The following is a 19,368-nucleotide window of genomic DNA, read 5'->3' as shown; positions in this document are numbered from 1 at the left end:
ATTATAATAATAATAGTGAAAATAATAGTAATATAATAATAGTAATAAAATAATAATAATAATAATAGTAATAAAATAATAATAATAATAATAATAATAACAATAATAAAAATACTAACAAAAACAATGATAATAATAACAACAATAATCAACGACCATACATGTGTACAGTACAATGCTTTATTTTTCACTGGGGTCAAAGTGCAGGGTCAGATATTGTATGGAGCCCCTGGAGCTGAGAGGGTTAACAGCTCAAGGGCCCAACAGTGGCTGCACGGCAAAGCTGGGATTAAACCTGTGAGTGAGTGATAACCCTATATTAATTAATGCCTTGTTTAAGATGTATTCCTGCCTTGTTCTCTGTACTGGACCCACTGTGACGCTGACCAGTGGGGCGTTCATGCTCGCTGATATGCAGGCATTATTTCTGACGCCGTACCCCCCACCTCCCTCCTTTAAAGTATTTGAAAGCACTGCTTTATCATGACGTGTTTTCTGCTGACCCGTGCTGCTGTGTTAATTATGATGGAAAATCTTACCGGTAGGTTTATTGCTTCACAAACATTAGTGAAGTAAACAGGCTCTGGCGCCGGGTTCGACTTACACGGCACGCAAACCTGCACCCTGCTGATAGTTACGTGCCACGATGGAGAGAAGGTGCCAAGGACTAAAGCAGCAGTTTATCTGCAATGATACGAGCACAAGCCGTCATTCAAATCAGCTCAGGGTTTATTATTATTTAATTCATCGTATTAAATAAGTGTTAAATAAAATCGAATGAACTGTTTATTCATTAAGTGTCTGTTTTACCACCGTTTTATCCTGGTCAGGGTCGCTGTGGGTCTGTTTCATTGGTCGAAAGGTAGGAAACACCCCGGACAGGTCACCAGTCCATCACAGGGCAATTTGGACCTGTGGGAGGAAACCGGAGCACCGGGAGGAAACCCACACAGACTACTCATTTAGGTTTACATTTGCAGCATTTACAATCATGCAAGCAATTGAAGGTTATGGGCCTTGCTCAGGGGTCCAACAGTTGCAACTTGGCAGTGGTGGGGCTTGAACCGGCAGCCTTGTGATTACTAGTTCAGTTCCTAAACTGCTGAGCTATCACTGAAGTCTCTTGCCTTACTATACAGATGTGTATATGTTGTTTGTCTCTGTTCTTTAGGTACAAATGGACACGTGACGTACGGAGGTGTGACAGTTGAAGGTTTCGTTATTTCCCCCGAGACGGGCATCATTACTCTGACTAAAGTGCTAGACAGGGAGCAGCAGGATCACTACACCGTCACCGGTAATTCTCTCTTCTCTTCTACGAGAGTTCTTCAAAAAATTTCCGCACTTCTGATGTGCCGCTGCTTTCACATCATCAAAATCTTCTTCCCCTTAAAGCTTCTTTGAGCGTCCAAAATGGTGAATATGAGATGGAGCTAAATCCGGACTATAAGCGTCTCTCAGACACGATTGATTACTCCTCCTCCCACCCTCACCGCTTATAACCACAATATAAAAGTGTGGAAACTTTTTGAAGATCCCTCGTATGTTGTTGTGTATCTGGACGTTCCTGTATTCGGCAGTAATCTTTTCGATGTAATACTCACAGTGTACGCCAGAGATGGAGGGATGCCACCCAACTTCGCCAAGGCAACGGTGCGTATCACGGTACTGGACGAGAATGACAACAGTCCGGTCTTCGGGAGGCTGCAGTACAGTCTTCAGCTGCCTGAGAACTTCGAACCCGTGGAGCTTTTTATTGTCAAAGCGACTGACCAGGACAGTGGAGACAGTGGACGGGTGGAGTACAGGATAACCGGTAGGCAAAATTTGAGCAAAACTGACTTAAACTTACCCCCAAAATAGTTCAGTCGGGTGTTTCAGCAGGACAGTGACACAAAATAGTACATGTCGTTTACATGTTTTATTATTATTTTATTCTTTAGCTGGAGACCCAGATGGTGACTTTCTGCTGGACAGCACTTCAGGAGCCTTGTCCACCTCTCACCCCTTGGACAGAGAAAAAAAAGACAGATATACCCTCAGAGTGACCGCTCAGGATGGTGGCAGCCCGTCACTCACCAGCACGGCCACAGTGGAGATCACCGTCCTGGATGTGAACGACAACAGCCCCAAGTTCAGCACCAGCAGCTACAGCGTGGACGTCTCGGAGGACGCCGGCGTCGGGTCTCTGGTCCTGGAGGTCACGGCCGGCGATCCAGACCAGGGCGAGAACGGACAGGTCTTGTACTTCCTGAGCAGCGAAGCCAGAGGTGCGTTCACCGTGGACCCCGAAACGGGCCGAATCGTCACCGCCGCCCCTTTGGATAGAGAGAAAAGAGCCTCGTACAGCTTCCAAATATGTGCGGTGGACTCGTCTCCCGCCGCCCCGCTTAACTCCACGGCCCAGGTCACCGTCACCGTCCTGGATGTGAACGACAACGCTCCGTTTTTCATTCAGGATCCTCTGATCATTAACGTGTCCAGCAGGAGCGTGTCGTCCAACAGCGTGCTGGCCACCATGAGGGCAGAAGATAAAGACTTCGGTGCCAACGGCTCGGTGTTCTACCGTTTCGCTGCGCCTGTGCAGGGCTTCTCTATAAACTCCCTGACCGGTGAAATCCAAGCCTCCGAAACGCTGAACGGTCCAACCAAGGCTCAGCATGTCCTCATTGTGGAGGCCATGGACCAGGGCAGCCCTCCTCAGTCCTCCCTGGGCGTGGTCATGATCTATGTGAAGGAACAGAATTACCAGGGCATCCGATTCTCCCGCACCACCAGGGACGTCAGTATACAAGAGAACGCAGCTAAAGGTCAGTCAAGGAGTAAAAATACTATATAGGTACGATATTGGACAGCTGACCCAAGATTTACTGACATCTTCTCTGCTTTTGAAGGTACCGCAGTAGCCCAGGCGCAGGCACAGTACCCAGACGGGACCCGTGGGGGCATCAAATACAGCATCTTCAGCGGAAACAAGCAGCGATCGTTCAGTATCAGCGCTAGCACAGGTCAGTTAGGGTTACAACCATGTGTGAGGGGGGCAAAATGTCTGCTAATGCTAATCTTCTGTTAAATAGAATTACACAGTATATGGGTGTAATTATACCCTAAACCTTAACTCCAACTTTAAACTTTAACCCTAAACCCTAAACCCCAACCCTAAACCCTTAACCCTAACCTCAACCGTAAACCCTAAGCTTTAACCCCAACCCTAAACCCTAAGCCCTAACCCCAACCCTAAACCCAAACCCTAAACCTTTACCCCAACCCTAAACCCTTACCCCTAACCCCAACCCTAACCACAACCCCTAACCCAACACTAAATCTACATCCAACTCTAAACCCCAATCCTAAACCCTAACCCGACTCTAAACTTTAACCCTAAACCTTAACCCAAACCCTAACCTTAAACCCCAACCCTAAACCTAACCCCAACTCTGAACTTTAACCCTAAACCCCAACCCTAAACCTTAACCCCAACTCTAAACTTTAACCCTAAACCCCAACCCTAACCCCAACTCTAACCCTAACCCCAACCCTAATCCCTAACCCCAACCCTTAACCCAACACTAACCCTACACCAAACTCTAAACCCTAAACCCAACCCTAAGCCTAACCCTAAACCTAAACCCTAACCCCAACCCTAAACCTTTAACCCTTGTATTCTTGTCAGCTTAATAAAGATTCAAGAAAATTAATGAATCACAGATTTTGTCTTTTTAATGATTTATAAGTGAGTATTTTTGATGGAAGAGAAAATCTGTTCAGCATGTTGGACGGCTTGAAAGACTTTTCTGCATGTTATTAAGGATATTCTTAATATGTCTGTATAAATTTGGACACGTTCCACTTCTTCCACACAGGTGAAATTTGGGTACAAAGCTCTACAGGACTGGACTACGAGGACGCTCCAAGACTCCGTCTAGTGGTGAAGGCTGAAACTGCAACCTCCAGCTCCTTCATGGCCGTCAACCTCATTCTGCAGGACGTGAACGACAACCTGCCTCGCTTTCAGCTGCAGAACTACGTGGCGTACCTGCGTGAGGCGCAGGGCTACGACGCGCCCATTATTCAGGTCTTTGATTTGCTCTTTGATTTAAAGCAATGCATAATAATTATACTATTTTTTAAGAAAAACAAGCATGCATTATGGTAGGACAAGACCATTTAAAATGTTTCTGTCCCCAGGTTGTAGCCGAGGATGTGGACCAGGGTCCAAACGGTCAGGTGACCTATTCCATTCAGTCGTCTAGTTGGAGTGGCCTTTTTAAGATCGACCCTCTGACCGGTAGCATCACTACAGCGGCTATCATGGACCGAGAGATCTGGATGCAAAACAAGTAAGTGTGTGTGTGTGTGTGTGTGTGTGGAGTTTCCTTCTTTTCAACCCTATTCCCAACCCTAAACCCTAATTCTAACCCCCAAACCTATTCCCAACTGTAAACCCTAATCCTAACCCTAAACTCTAAACCCTAACCCATGACCCTAACTTTAACACCAACCCTAACCCTGATCCTAAACCCTAAACCTAAGCCCCAATCCTAACCTCAAACCCTAAGCTCTAACCCTAAACTCTAACCCTAATCTCCAACCCTAACCCACAAGCACTAGCCCTAATTTCCAACCCTAACCCCCAGCCCTACCCCTAACCTCCAATCCTAAACCCCCAACCCTAACCCTATATACCAACCCCAACCCTAAACCACATCCTTAACCCTAACCCTCAATGTAACCAGCTGTATCCTGGTGATTAAAGTATGGGTCCAGTAACCAGAAGGTCGCTGGTTCAAGCCCCACCACTGCCAAGTTGTCACTGTTGGGCCCTTAAGCAAGGCCCTTAACCCCCCATTGCTTAGACAGTAAATTGTAAGTCGCTTTGGATAAAAGCGTCTGCTAATTGCCGAAAATGTTAATGTAACCCTAAACCTCAACCCTAACCTCTAAACCTAACCCCAAACCTAACCTTAAATCCCACTTGTAACCTTAAACCCCAACCCTAAGACCCCAATCCTAACCTTTAACCCAAACTGAAACCCATAACCCTATCCCTAACCTCTAACCCTAAACCTAACACCCAACCCTAAACCCTAAACTCCAACCCTAATCCCAAAGTTTGGTGTAGCTCCAGTAGCTCCAGTATTAGAGTGTATCGTGTAAAACTAATTTCTTTTTGTTTGCTGATGATTTTTGGTGTCATTTAAAAATGATCTCCAGTCCTTGTCAAAACAATGAAGGCATATTTTATTAAACTTTAGTTGAGAATGAAAATGAAGAGAATGACTGGTGGTGAACGCAGCACGGTGTGTGTTTGAGCAGATGTGCGTTTGAGCAGATGTGCGTTTAACCATTTTATTTATTTATTTTTGTTTCATCAGGCTGGTGATTACAGCAACGGATCGTGGCAGCCCCAAACTTTCCGGCTCCGCCACCTTAACCGTGATTATTGTCGACCTCAACGACAACAGTCCCACGATCCCCCTGCCGAGGGAAGTCCACGTGCCAGAAAGTGAGTCACCCTACAGGCCAGATTGTCTCCCTGAAGCTAAACCCATCTACTGTCTATGATGCTAAATGTATTTTATACCTCTGCTTTCCTATAGATGCTCTTATCGGCACAGAGATCACCATGGTGACAGGGAACGATGTGGACTCTGGACCACCTTTGTCTTATTCTCTACGACTGGACACAACCTCCGTGGGCAACTTTGGAATCCATCCATACAACGGCAGGGTGTTTTTGACCGGCATGTTGGACTACGAGGAAAGAACGTGGTTCACCTTAACTGTTCAAGCGTCAGACTCCAAGCATCAGGCTACCGCCAACCTGACCATCCTGGTGGAGGATGTGAATGACAACGTGCCCACGTTTACGCAAGACCTATATCAGGTAAACGAAACTAGTGGACCTCAGAATATGTTCTGTAGTGGTCATGTTTAATTACGGTATCTAGTATTAACCGCTCTGTCTTCTATCCCGGGTTCTCAGGTGGCACTGCCCGAACATTCTCCACCGGGCAGTCCTGTTATTATGGTAACAGCCACGGATCAGGACTCAGGAGAGAATGGAAGAGTCACCTATCGAGTGGTGTCGTCATCCAGGGAGGGATTTTACATCAATCCCAGTAATGGTATGAAGTCAATTTATTATTGTTTTCATTATTTTGGGTACATTTGGGGTCTTTCTTAAATTATAAACCCTTAACCCTAAAATCTAACCCTAAACCCTAAGCCCTAAACCTGACCCTAATGCTAGACCTTAAACCTTAACCTCAAACCCCAACCCTAAACCCTAACCCTAAGACCTAACCCCAATTTTTAATCACAACTCTAACCTTAACCCCAAGCCCTAACCCCAACCGTAAACCCTAAACCTAACCCCAAGCCCTAAGCCTTAAGCCATAACCCTAACCCTAAACTCTATCCCTAACCATTAACCTTAAACCCCAGCCCTAAGCCATAACCCATAACCCTAACCCCAACCCTAAACTCTATCCCTAACCATTAACCCCAAACCCTAATACTCTAATATCTTGTAATGCTATTTTCTTTTTTTCAGGCACGTTGTTCATCAGCCAAACAGCCGAGTTCGACCCCGAGCACCCCACCGTGAGGCTGGTCATCGAGGCGTGCGACGGAGGTAAACCACCCCTGTCCTCCATGTCCACTGTCCAAGTCCTGCTCACAGACGTGAACGACAACGCCCCCATGTTCCACCAGTCGGAATACAAAGCCACGGTGTCTGAAGACCAGCTCCCTGGGGTCACCATTCTGACCTTGGAAGCAGCAGACGGTGACCTCTCCCAGGAAAACTCGGGCTTCGATTTCGCTATCGCGAGCGGAAACATCGGGAACACCTTTCAGATCGAAAGTAGCGTCCGTTTCATAGAGGGCCACGGCTTCCAGACGGTAGGGACGCTCATCCTAACAGAACAGCTGGACTTTGAGACGACACCTTGCTACAACCTTACAGTGGTCGTATCGGATCGTGGAGTTCCCCAGCGCAGCTCCAGCGTCCCGGTCGTTATCGCTGTGAGCGACGTCAACGATAACCCTCCAATATTCAGCCGCTCTGAGTATGTGGTGGCTTTAAGCGAAGAGGCTTCGTCCGGTACAGAAATCCTGCGTCTGTCTGCGACCGATCCAGATTCGGCTCCGAATGCGGTCATCCAGTACAGCATCAGCTCTGGAGACGACACGGAACTGTTCTCCGTAGACCAGTGGACCGGAGCCCTGAGGCTGCAGAAGTCTCTGGACCGGGAGACCCGTCCTTCCCACATAGTAATCATCCAAGCTTCGGACGGTCACGGTCACTTTGCCCTGGCTCCCATTAACATAGAGGTAAAGGACGTTAACGACAACAGGCCTTACTTTCCAATTGAGACCATGACCGCTAGCATCCGAGAAAACCAGCCCCCTAATTCAGCAGTCACCATGCTGCATGCCATAGACCACGACTCCGGGGTCTACGGGCAGCTCAAGTACTTTCTAGTGGACAGATCTGGTCAAGAAAGAGACTCCTTCGTCGTGGATCAGATCACAGGGGAGGTGCGTTCTCGACTGTCGTTCGACTTCGAAAAGGTGAACTCCTTTCATTTTATGGCCTCGGCTGTGGACGCTGGGAACAACACGGCAACGGTCACCGTCCAGATATACGTGACCGGGGAGGATGAGTATGATCCGGTCTTCACCTCCACGTCCTTTTCCTTTGAGGTACCGGAGGGTGCGCAAAAGGACCAGAGCATTGGTCAGGTGCAGGCCAGCGATGAGGATGGTGGAGTTGACGGGATTGTGCTCTACTCTTTCTTGACTAGCTCTCCATACTTTGAGGTCAATAAGACCACCGGTGTGATTTACCTCAAAATGGACAGCTCCAGCAGCTCTAATAAAGGAAGCCGTTCCAAACGGGAGACCCGCTTCATGACTGTGGACGTCACTGCCCACAGTCCATTAGAAACCTCAAGGGTCATGACTGCACAGCTGACTATCGACGTCACCAACACATCCTTTGGACTCACTGCTGACATAAACATCCTTCTCATCGGCGTCGTCGCTGCCTCCCTCGGCGTTATAGTTCTCTTAGTTGTTCTTGCCGTGGTTCTTTACTTAGTAAAGTCAAAACACAAGAAGAAGGGGCAGAACACCGGAACCGTGGCTTCAGACACCGCGCTCCAGCAATTGGACGATTCTAAATCCGCTGGTGGGGACAGGATCTACCATCAGACCCTTCCGGGGTACGTCACTGATCAAGGGGCAGTAGGAGCTTCCTACACAAGAGGAGGCTCCCTGGATCCATCGCACTCCAGTGGAAGAGGGTCAGCAGAAGCTGCGGAGGATGATGAGATCCGCATGATAAATGAGTATCCACGGGTAGCAAGCATCACCTCTTCCATGCAGGAGCACATAGCCGCCCGGGGGCCCGACTCGGGCATTCAGCAGGACGCCGACCAGCTTTCTGACATCTCTTGTGAACCAGGAACGTTGGACGCCAGCCAGTGGTTCAAAGGCAAGAAACTTGGGAGTCTGAGCGGCACCATGCTCTCCGGTCAGCTTCCAGTTTTTCGAGATGATGCTGGTGGATATCTTGGAGTCGGCAGGGGGCTAAACATATCACACCCGAAGGACTACGCCTTCCCCGATGATGGCAAACCGTCAATCGACGGCTCCCTGACGGCCATCGTCGCGAGTGACGAAGAACTGAGGGGTAGCTATAACTGGGACTACCTTTTAAATTGGTGCCCCCAGTTCCAACCACTAGCTAACGTCTTTACAGAAATAGCCAGACTCAAAGATGAAAGCATACCCCCCAACAACCCGCGTCGACCCTTCCAACCAAAGCTAAAGACAGATTCGAAATCAAGAATCGATCCGCCCCCTCTGATAACCTCGGTGGCCCATCCCAGTGCCAAGTCTGTTCCGCCTAAGCCCGCCATCACGAGGACGTTCCCGCATCTGGCGTCACTTAGGCGTTCTCCTATCAGCCACGAAGGCTCCATATCGTCAGCGGCCATGTCCCCTAGCTTCTCCCCGTCGCTGTCTCCTTTGGCGGCTCGATCGCCGGCTGTCTCACCGTTCGGTGTCGCGCAGGGCCCGTCGGCCTCCGCGATCAGCACTGCTGAGCACTCGCTGGAGAAGAAAGATGACGCCGAGATGAGAATCTAGATCTACAGATTCTATCTAACCATGCCTTGATTTTCATACTGTGGGGAGCCTTGACTTTTTTAGTTCTCCCAAGGAAAGTGTGTAGGTGTGGCTAAATCTGAGGGACTCGGCAAGAACTATGACCCCAGCTGGTTACTGAAAGGGTTAAAAACACTGTTTTGCTGTGAAATTATGCCAATCTTCCTAAAAGCCAACAAGTCCTGTCCCTGGCTGGCCAGAGGACCAATCGTTGTGTTGTTCTGTGTGTTTTTTTTTATATATACTGATAACTGAGATTGGAAACGTTTGTACAGACTGTCCATAATGGCTGCTATCACCAGTTTTTCTTGTTTTTAATCCATATTGAACTTTGTGAAAGTGCTCCAGGAGATTTCGGTGCGTATGCACATTAGCAATTCTAGTCAAATGTCTGTAAATAAATAATTGTTATATATTTTTTCATCGCTCACAGTTTGTACCATTACCTCACACTGCATTCTGTACATTCTAGCCGTATTGCTAACACCGCATTCCTGTACGTTGTTGTTTATTTTTTACTTAGCTAGTCTCACCATACAGTATGGTCACTGATTCCTGCGTGATTGTTGTGCGATTCTTGGTCTGTCATGTGAACGAGGGTTTTTTGAGATGATTATACGATGCTTTGATAATTATTTATAAAAAAATTCGAACTGTAGAAATACCCGTAGTAGCCTTGTTATGATGCATTTCATGCATTTATTATTGTTATTATTATTATTATTATTAATATTATTATTGTGCTTTGCTAGACTTCAGGGCCCTGATTTACCAAGGTCCCAAATAAAAGAGACTCATTTGCATATGGAGTACGTTTGTCCAATAATTACGATAAGATTAATTGTGTGTGTGTGTGTGTGTGTGTGTGTGTGTGTGTAGTTAGAGATGTAGAGTCCAGTGCTGAAATGGAGGGGGGGGGGGGGGTATCTTTGATTAACAACAAATAAGAGAAATGTGGGTGTCACACTGGCACAGCTAGTACAGATCATGGGTTCCTGGCACCCTTAGTACTTCCAGGTCCAGCAGGGGTTGCATCTGGGTACTCTGGTTTCCGTCCTCCTGCCCAAAACATGAAAAATATGAATGGGTTCAGTTTGTTTAATAGAGGTAGTAAATGTTTGGTGCCATGTAATAGATTGGTTCTCTCAAGGGTCTAGTGTTGTGCCTAATATTTCTGGGTTTCAAGAACCACCACAAGCCTGAAGTTAAATAACACTAGTTAGGTAAAATATCAAGGCGTCCATAAACTTTTGGTAACTTGTCCTGTCCGACATCTGTGTTACAACCACAGGTTAGGTAACCACAGAGCCTGTCTCAAGAGGTTCTCTTTGGTCCCGACAGCTAAGCTTGGACGTAAGCCCACATTCTCAATTACATGTTCTCTCCTCTATATGAACCCCATCCTCCCTGTAATAAACTGGAATTTATTATTAGAATTTGGGGTTCTATTAACTTTCTTCTCTTGGACTGTGGGCTAACCCCATTCCCAGGAAAGTTGGGACCACTGAGCCAGCGTGCCATCTGATGGTGAATTAGGGCTCTTGTTTTGCTAACACGGTTACCAGCTGGCACCTCACTCACCGTGACCATAACCTAAATAGAGCAGTTTGTAAAAATAAAACAAATTAACGTTATTATATGATTAACAAGGTCAGTAAAAGACGCACGTAGAGAAAAAGACTAAAATATTTGTTCAATGTCGGCTGCAGTGAGCGATGACTGGCAGGAATGTGGTGCCCCGTCCCAGGGTACAGAAACTCAGGGGGGTGGTGGGCAGAGCTCTATCAGATAAGCATGACACATCACATCAGCACCTTCAGATTTATGGCTCCCCGCGGCTGGGGATCGGGTGATAGTGTGTATGGGAACAGTGTATAAAAACATCAGTGCGTGAGTCTCTGTGCATGATGCGGATCTCCATATAAACCCACCCGGTGCAGGTGAAAAGAAGTGGTCAGCTACTGCGCCTTTACTGAAGGGAATACGGTATTCCAAGATCAAGCATCTCCACGATTAAAAAGCTTAAAGAAATAATAAAGAGGTAAAGCTAAAGTGCAGCGTGTTTTTAATTGTATTTCAGTGTTTTTATATTATATTTGTGTTATTTTTAGTGTACAAGTGTTAAAACAACCTCATTATTTTACATGAGCCTAAAATTTATGCAGCTCCACGGGACCATGGACGCATTAACAGGTTTCCCAAACATCCTTATGGGAAAAAAACCTTGAAACTCAACGTCTTTAAAACTTAACACCAGTCCCAGAACTGACTGATGTTGAGTTTTAAGGTACTCTTGTATATGTACAGTATATTGGGATGTCATCAATGTAGACCAGAAATATCAATCCAACATACTGGGGCGTTGGTTAGACCGTAAGGCATTACCAGATATTGCCGACTTTCAGATGAAATCAAAGCTTTTGTTTTTCTGCTTTGATTTTCTGCCGTTCGTCTCCTTATTGGTATCGTTAAAAGCTACGATTTCATGCCGCCGTCTCTAACGCGATCCCTCTGTACTCCCAGCGTCCGTCAGAAGCGTTTTATAGACGTAATGGAACAAGAGCTCGCGTGCAGTTCACCTGCAGCGCTGTAAAATCTCGTGTGAAGCAGCCAACAGCTGAACTCTCCACAGATTACTGACTAAAGTGAGATTAAAGAGTTCTGGAAGGGAAAAAAAGCTCCTGGCGCTGGTACGGGCCGTGTCTTTAGAGATCAGCGTTTACAGATGTTGCTGTGCAAATATTAGCACAGACAAGACCGACATCAACACAGTAAATCCACAAAATACGAGCATCTGTACTTCTAAAACCTTTTCTTTCTTTCTTTTGGCTGCTCCCGTATTTAAGGGTCACCAGAGCGGATCTGGTTTGCATACCAGACTTGGTACGGTTTTTACTCCGGATGCCCTTCCTGACACAACCCTCATATTTCTATCCGGGCTTGGGACCTGCACTGAGAGCGCACTGTCAAGTGCACCTCCCAACGGCTAGGTTGTTTTGACCTCCCCTAAACCCTCGGATATTAGCCAGATGCCTGACGGGTTGATAGCACCACTGAGATTTGAACCCTGGATTCCCAGATCTCAGATTTTCAGCTGCATAAAAACATAATAATTATTTATTTAGCATTTAAAGAGCGAATGGAAGCGCAAATGTCTGTCGTAAAGTAGAACTGACTTGTTTTAACTGCTTCATCCTGGTCAGGGGTCAAAGTGGGTAAGTTGGCACAGAGAAACAGTAGGCACAAGGCAGCTTGTATAGCTAATACACCTTCTGGAATGTCTTTAGGAGGTTGGAGGGACATTTATGTGGAGAACACAGGAGGAACAGGCTTGAACCCAGGTCCTCAGGACCCACGTTGCTATGTTGCACCCACACTAACACTGCCATCTGATCTCCTCATACTTCCAGTTATAAATCATATGTTTTATATTACTGTGTGTAATATTTAGCCGTATTCACAGGTACAGGCTCGTATCCGAGTCCCAACAGTGCGCATCCCGCCCGGCACCCAACCACTTAAACCCCGTCTGAGCTCCAGAATGTGGACCGGAGAGCTCTGGACAGGGTCCAAACGAGAGTCGGAGACTTCAAGTGGAAACTATTCCGGATTATTCTGCCATCTGCTTCCACTTTAGGGTCTGATTTCGTACCTAAATAAAGATCCGTCCTGAAATCTTTCACCGCTTTTCATCCTGCTTCTACCTGACAGCGTTTTTCTTTCCTACCTCTCTGGCTGCGCTTCAACTCGTCAGTCTGGAATAAATAAAAACCAGTGGATCTCATGTTTGGGGTTTCTGACCTTTCAGGGTTTTTATTGCACTTGTACGTTGGTGATGTTTTAGGAATCGACGTAACTTTAGCTAGTGCTAACAGTACAAAATAAAAATAAACATCTAAAATAAATGTTTTTCTTCTGTGTTTGTTCCAAAGTCGTATTACAAACCCACAAGCACTAGCGCATTTAAATGATTCAAATTACCTTATGGACCTGGCTTAAAGGTGACAGCATTGCTGTTGTTGTAGACTGAAAACAGGTTGCAGTGTATTTATTTACAGTAAATATGTAATTTTATATATTTACAGTATATTTATAGTTTTATTTATTTACATTGTGTATATATAGTTATATTTATTTATGTATTTATTTATTAACAGTATATATATATAGTTCTATTTATTTATTTATTTATTTATTATATATGTATGTATGTATTTATTTATTTACAGTATATATATATATACTATATATATAGTTTTATTTACATATTTATCATATATTTATGTATGTATGTATTTATTTATTTATGTATTTATTTATTTATTTATTTACAGTATATATATATACAGTATATATATATATAGTTTTATTTACATATTTATCATATATTTATGTATGTATTTATTTATTTATTTATGTATTTATTTATTTACAATATATATATATATATATATACAGTATACACACACAGTATATAGTTTTATTTACATATTTATCATATATGTATAGTTTTATGTATTTATTTACAGTATGTAATTATTTTTATTTATATGTAGTTATAATTTTATTTATGTATGTATTTATATATTTACAGTATATATAGTTATATTTATATATTTACAGTATATATATAGTTTTATTTATATACTTTGTTACTGTATATATATATATATATTCTGTTCTTTATTTATTTACTGTGTATATATTACTATTCTGCTTTATGAACCTTAGAACAAGAATTATATTGGTGGCTCCACCTTAAATATCCATACCCCCCCCTCCCCCCTTTTTGTTTATTGATCTCACAGCCGGAGTTATAACCAAACCTTCCCTCCCCTCCCGCCTCCCCACCACCACGCCTCCAGATGAAGTGGACATGAATAAGGGATGAGTCTGAGACCTTTCCTGTTCCCAGGTGATGTGCTCTCCTCCCACCTCCTCCATGATTCTATCGGCCAACTAAAACCGGCCGGTTGATTTGTAAGGTCGCTGTATATTTATTCGTCCGTTTGTCCCCCATTTGTGGAACTGATTTCCCCCAGGAGGATCACCCCAAAAATATTGTCTAGCTCAGACTAATCCTCCTCCACAGCGTCCTTATCACAATGAGTTCCTGAGGAGATTAAACAAGGCATCGTGATCGTGAGTCCCAGGAGATTAAAACCATGAAAAATCATTCCTGTAAACGTTCCTCTGTTAATCCTGATCTTCTGTTAGTCAGAGGAGCCGACAGGGACTTAACCAGGAGGGTTCTGGCTAAATAAGCCGAAAACTAATATACTGCACACTAATGATATATAGTATCTATATACTCTATACTCTATAAATGTATACTCTTAAATATAATGCATATATACTCTTATATATACTCTTAAATAAAATGCATACTAATAAAATACAATACCCTATATACACTAATATACTGTATATATTGCGGATACTAATACAATGCTAATAATATGCACTATCCTTTATACACTTTTTATTAATAATATATGGTATCATATATACACTTATATTCAATACATAATATATAATACATACATAATACATAATAATAACATATAAACAGTTATATATAATGCATACTAATAATATATAGTATCCTATATGCAGTTACATATAATGCATATTAACAGTATATAGTATCTTATATACACTTAGATATACAGTATAATCCATACTAATAATATATTGTATTCTATATACACTTAGATATACAGTATAATCCATACTAATAATATATAGTATTCTATATACACTTAGATATACAGTACAGTATAATGCATACTAATAATATATAATATCCTTTATACACTTATATATAATGCATACTGATAATACATAGTATCCTATATACACTACTGTCTATCTGTCTATATCTATTGTATATATAGAATGCATACTAATAATAGTATTCCGTGTACAATTATTAAATTGTACATTTAATTATGAATAAATTCTGATAGAACTGACCGGCACCCGGACCAGGGTGTATCCCCACCTTGTGCCTAATCTTTCCAGATCCACCATGAGCTGTACCAGGATGAATTGATATACATGTTTAGTTATTAAATGCAAGAGTGTGTCCAGTCACGCAGCTTTCAAACCACACACATCATTTAAAAGCTTGTTTTTGCACAGACCAGCGAAAAAACGGTGACTAAAGCACAAACTCCTGGACTCCTGAACTCCTGCCAGTTTTATCATCTAGTAGTCATCGACCGAAACGGGTGAAACTGTAACAGGTAAATGAAATCCATCTGCACGGCATCCAAACATCAAGGACGGGACGTGAATCACTGAGCTGGCCATGCAGAATTATTCAGGTTTCGTGCCACGGTGTGACTAGAAGCCTTGTTTTTCAGATGGATTGTGGGAAACGGGTAACGGGTGAACTTCCCAAAAGACGAAAGTCACGAAAATAGCTGCACGTGAGCCGAATCTGATGCCGAGTCAGAGAGTCGATCGTTCTGATGTAACACTGTGGAGCTGAATGTACATTGAGAAGAGTCATATCTACCATCTGTGCTGGTTAAAAACACACTGTTTTACTTTAGTGTGTGTAATTTGTACTTCAAAGTACAGTTTCAGTGCACGTCCACTTATTTTACACACACAGTGTGATTTAACGAGGCTAAAATGACGTAAAAATACATATTTCATGTGTAGATTTCAATTTGAATTAGGGTCAGGTGCTAATCTAAGGCACAGTTTACACACAGTGGTTATTGCTGCAAGTAGGAAACTTACAACAGTAAGCTGTTTTTGGCAATTCCAGCTTTACGAAATCTACATTAAGAGATTTTTTGACAGTGGACAGGCAGTTTTAAAATCTTCCATAAATGTTTAGTAAGATTGAACAGTTTTAATGTGTTTTAGCTTTTTGTTTAAAGTTAAAAAGTCAGAATTTGATTTCTGGGCCTATAAAATTGAACTTTCTTCAAATGTTGCTTGGTGCTTCACTTGGCTCGGTGGGTAGCACTGTCACCTCACAGTGAAAAGGTCCTGGGCTCGATCCCCAGGTGGGGCGGTCCGGGTCCTTTCTGTGCAGAGTTTCTGCACCCGTGTCTGCGTGGGTTTCCTCCGGGAGCTCCGGTTTCCTTCCACAGTCCAAAGACGTGCAGTCAGGTTAATTGGAGACACTGAATTGCCCTATAGGTGAATGTGTGTGTGTGTGTGTGTCTACCCTGTGATGGACTGCCGCCAGGGTGTCCAGGGTGTTACTGTGTGCCTTGCGCCCATTGAAAAGCCAGGATAGGCTCCAGCAGTAATTCTGTAAATTATACTTCTTTGTATGTTTTGAGTATAAAGTCAGAAGACATGATGTGTGTAAATGTAAAGAAAATTCATTTTATTTATGTTAGTCTACTAAATAACAGAGACTAAAGAGATTAAACACCAGTTTTCCAATCGAAATGTAGGTTTGATATACTGTATGTGTCTCAATTATCGCACAATCAATCATTCTCCCTCTTCAATCAAACGTTCCAGAACCGTCGTCCACCCACGTCCAGCTTGTTCTTCTGCAATCATTAATCAACGTCAGGGAAACTTCGATGGAAAAACAGGAGAATCACTCGGGCGAGACCTCGTCTTCATCGATCAAAGCCATGGCACATGGAGCAGGTTCGAGAGGATCAGGGGTCTTTGTGTTTAGGTGTGAGAAGACTGGAGAGATAAATCAGGCAGTGATGTCTGAAATCTGTTCAAGACAATAACGTGCACAAAACCTGCTCGTATCTGAGGATGAATTATCAAAATTTTGTGCTTTAATAGTGTTTTTTTTATTCCCAGTGCTCATGATGACCTCCACATCACAATCATTACTGTTTCTCAATGTTTGCATGCTATAATTTTTATTAATTCCATTATTATTAGTATTAATTTTAATCATTTTGTACATTCTTTGTAATTTTGGAAGAAGATTGTCACAACCTTAAACCTTCCTCTAGTTTTGGAAACATGACTATGACACTGGGGTGTTTTCGGAGCAGGTTTCTGAATATCTTTGAGTGTCCCAGCCAAAGCCCAAACTTAAACCCACACCTAGGAGGGAGAACATGCAAACTCTACACAGAAAGGACCCTGGCCATCCAGCCAGAGAATCAAACCTGGGTCCTTTGTGCTGTGAGGCAACTGCGCAACCCACTGTGGCATTATGCTGACCATCAAACCTACACCTGGAGACAATTTTAAATAAACAATCCAACTACTGGCATGTTTTATCGAGATGTCAGGAACTAAGTTAAGTAAAGAATATCATTAAAAAATGAATAGAAAATTACAGACCGTTTTGAGTTCACTTCTTATTTTTTACTGCCACCTACTGACCAGAACACACAATAGAATTTAAGCTCGGTGGGTAGCACTGTCACCTCACAGCAAGAAGGTCCTGGGTTCGATTCCCAGGTGGAGCGGTCCGGGTCCTTTCTGTGTAGAGTTTGCATGTTCTCCCCGTGTCTGTGTGGGTTTCCTCCCACAGTCCAAAAACATGCAAGTGAGATAATTGGAGATACAAAATTGTTCATGACGGTGTTTGACATTGAACTTGTGAACTGATGAACCTTGTGTAACTGGTGACTACCTGTCCTGTTATAAATGTAACCAAAGTGTGTAAAACATGACGTTAAAACCCTAATAAATAAATAAAATCTCACAATTTTACTGTCAGGAGTTAAAACTGAGGTTTAGAGTTCAAACTGCTTTGTGGTTTTTGAGTAAGGTCCTTAATCTTTAACTAATTAGCTATAAATCTGAGTTGTGTGATATCTTACTTACTCATTCTTTGGGTAAAAGCGTCATCTAAATGAGTACAATGGATGGAAAGAAGTATTTAATGTCTTTTGTTTTTTTATTGTATATTTTAGGGGTCGTCTTGGAAGATCATTCTAGTCTGTTTACCTGATTTGGCACAGTTTTTACACCGGGTGGCCTTCCTGACACGACCCTACTTAATCCGGACTTGGGCCCAGCACTGACAAGTGCACCTCCCAATGGCTAGGCTGTTCGGCCATTCCCCCTTAGACATACCGTGTTTGTAGACTATGTAATTGCTGCAAATTCGTCAGCTGTACATTTGTGCTGCGATTCTCACATTCTACCACATCCGAGTGGCACTTGTTTGGCTTCAGATCTGGTGACTGCGACGGTCATTGATGTAACCCGTTTGAGATCATTTGTATTATCATTCCATGGACAAAGTTTTCTCATAGAAAATGTAAACGTGAGTGCATCCCACATGAAGGTGCACCTGCAGCCCTGTTCTACAGGAGTCACCCCAGACATGCAAATTCTATTTACATTGTCTGTGAAAAGTAAAAGTAGAGAGTTCATGCAAGTGTCACTGGACATTTGCAACGTTAAGATCTGCTCCAGCTTGGGAAAAACTTGAGAAATTTGTTTTCCTTGGGTGTCCAACACAATCTCAGAAGGTTGGGAGATCTCACCATCCTAGAATAGAATGGTTCTGTACACAGGCCTACTGACTGTGAACCAGAAAACAATGAGAATAGATAAAATATACTGATTTAAGAATTGATGCTTTAGTTTGGGTGATTTAGGTGTATTAAAAACAAAACACCACCACATACGTACACAGTGCAGGTGGGCTGGTCAATTTTACTGTCACAAGAGTATGTGGTGCATTAACATGGATCTTGAGGACCTAGGTTTGATCTTTCTGATTCCCCCTTTCCAAAACTTCCTGTAAAACTCATTCATAGAGCCATAAAGAACACACCCCAGGTCTCACAAATTCCCTTAGTCACACCCAAGGGTAAATTCGACCTTCTGTGTTTTCAAGATGCGGAAGGATAAGGAATGCCCTGGAAAAACTCAATTAAGTAAGCAAAAACACGCAAAACTGTTCGGAATGACCGTGGGCGGAGAAGGAGGGATTGGCATAGAATTTCAGGAATCATGTTGCTATGTGGCACTTGCTTCACCAGCTGCGCCAGTATGCCAAGTCTGACACAAATGACCTTATCAACATGGCCGCTTTTTCTACTCCCAAAGCGTGTTCCACGCTGTCAACGGCCCAACCGGAGTTGCTTCCATATTGCTATGTATTGTGGACTACATAGTGCACACCGTAGTGCGTACAGACCTGCTAGAAGTTGCAGCCTACTTAGTGCACTTGGTAAAAATTAGTGATAGATTTGGAATGGAAGCAAAGTGTGTTCGAAAGGC

The 19,368-nt window shown here is 43.4% G+C and overlaps 1 protein-coding gene across 1 annotated transcript in view; it reads left to right on the top strand.

The window, feature by feature from the left end:
- Positions 1-9,964, top strand: part of LOC134332459 (protocadherin-16-like) — a 60,814-nt gene extending 50,850 nt beyond the window's left edge. Inside the window, exons 11-20 of the mRNA XM_063014115.1 lie at positions 1,172-1,297; positions 1,607-1,816; positions 1,944-2,810; positions 2,895-3,008; positions 3,864-4,075; positions 4,189-4,340; positions 5,376-5,506; positions 5,601-5,887; positions 5,987-6,128; positions 6,557-9,964. Of these exons, the coding sequence (XP_062870185.1) occupies positions 1,172-1,297; positions 1,607-1,816; positions 1,944-2,810; positions 2,895-3,008; positions 3,864-4,075; positions 4,189-4,340; positions 5,376-5,506; positions 5,601-5,887; positions 5,987-6,128; positions 6,557-9,159 (4,844 nt within the window). The 3' untranslated portion in view covers positions 9,160-9,964. The remainder of the gene's footprint in view (positions 1-1,171; positions 1,298-1,606; positions 1,817-1,943; positions 2,811-2,894; positions 3,009-3,863; positions 4,076-4,188; positions 4,341-5,375; positions 5,507-5,600; positions 5,888-5,986; positions 6,129-6,556) is intronic.
- Positions 9,965-19,368: the final 9,404 nt, after the last annotated feature.

The sequence above is a fragment of the Trichomycterus rosablanca genome, chromosome 18 (assembly GCF_030014385.1).
Source record: "Trichomycterus rosablanca isolate fTriRos1 chromosome 18, fTriRos1.hap1, whole genome shotgun sequence".
Lineage (NCBI taxonomy): Eukaryota > Metazoa > Chordata > Actinopteri > Siluriformes > Trichomycteridae > Trichomycterus > Trichomycterus rosablanca.
This window is presented reverse-complemented; position numbering and strand designations above follow the sequence as displayed.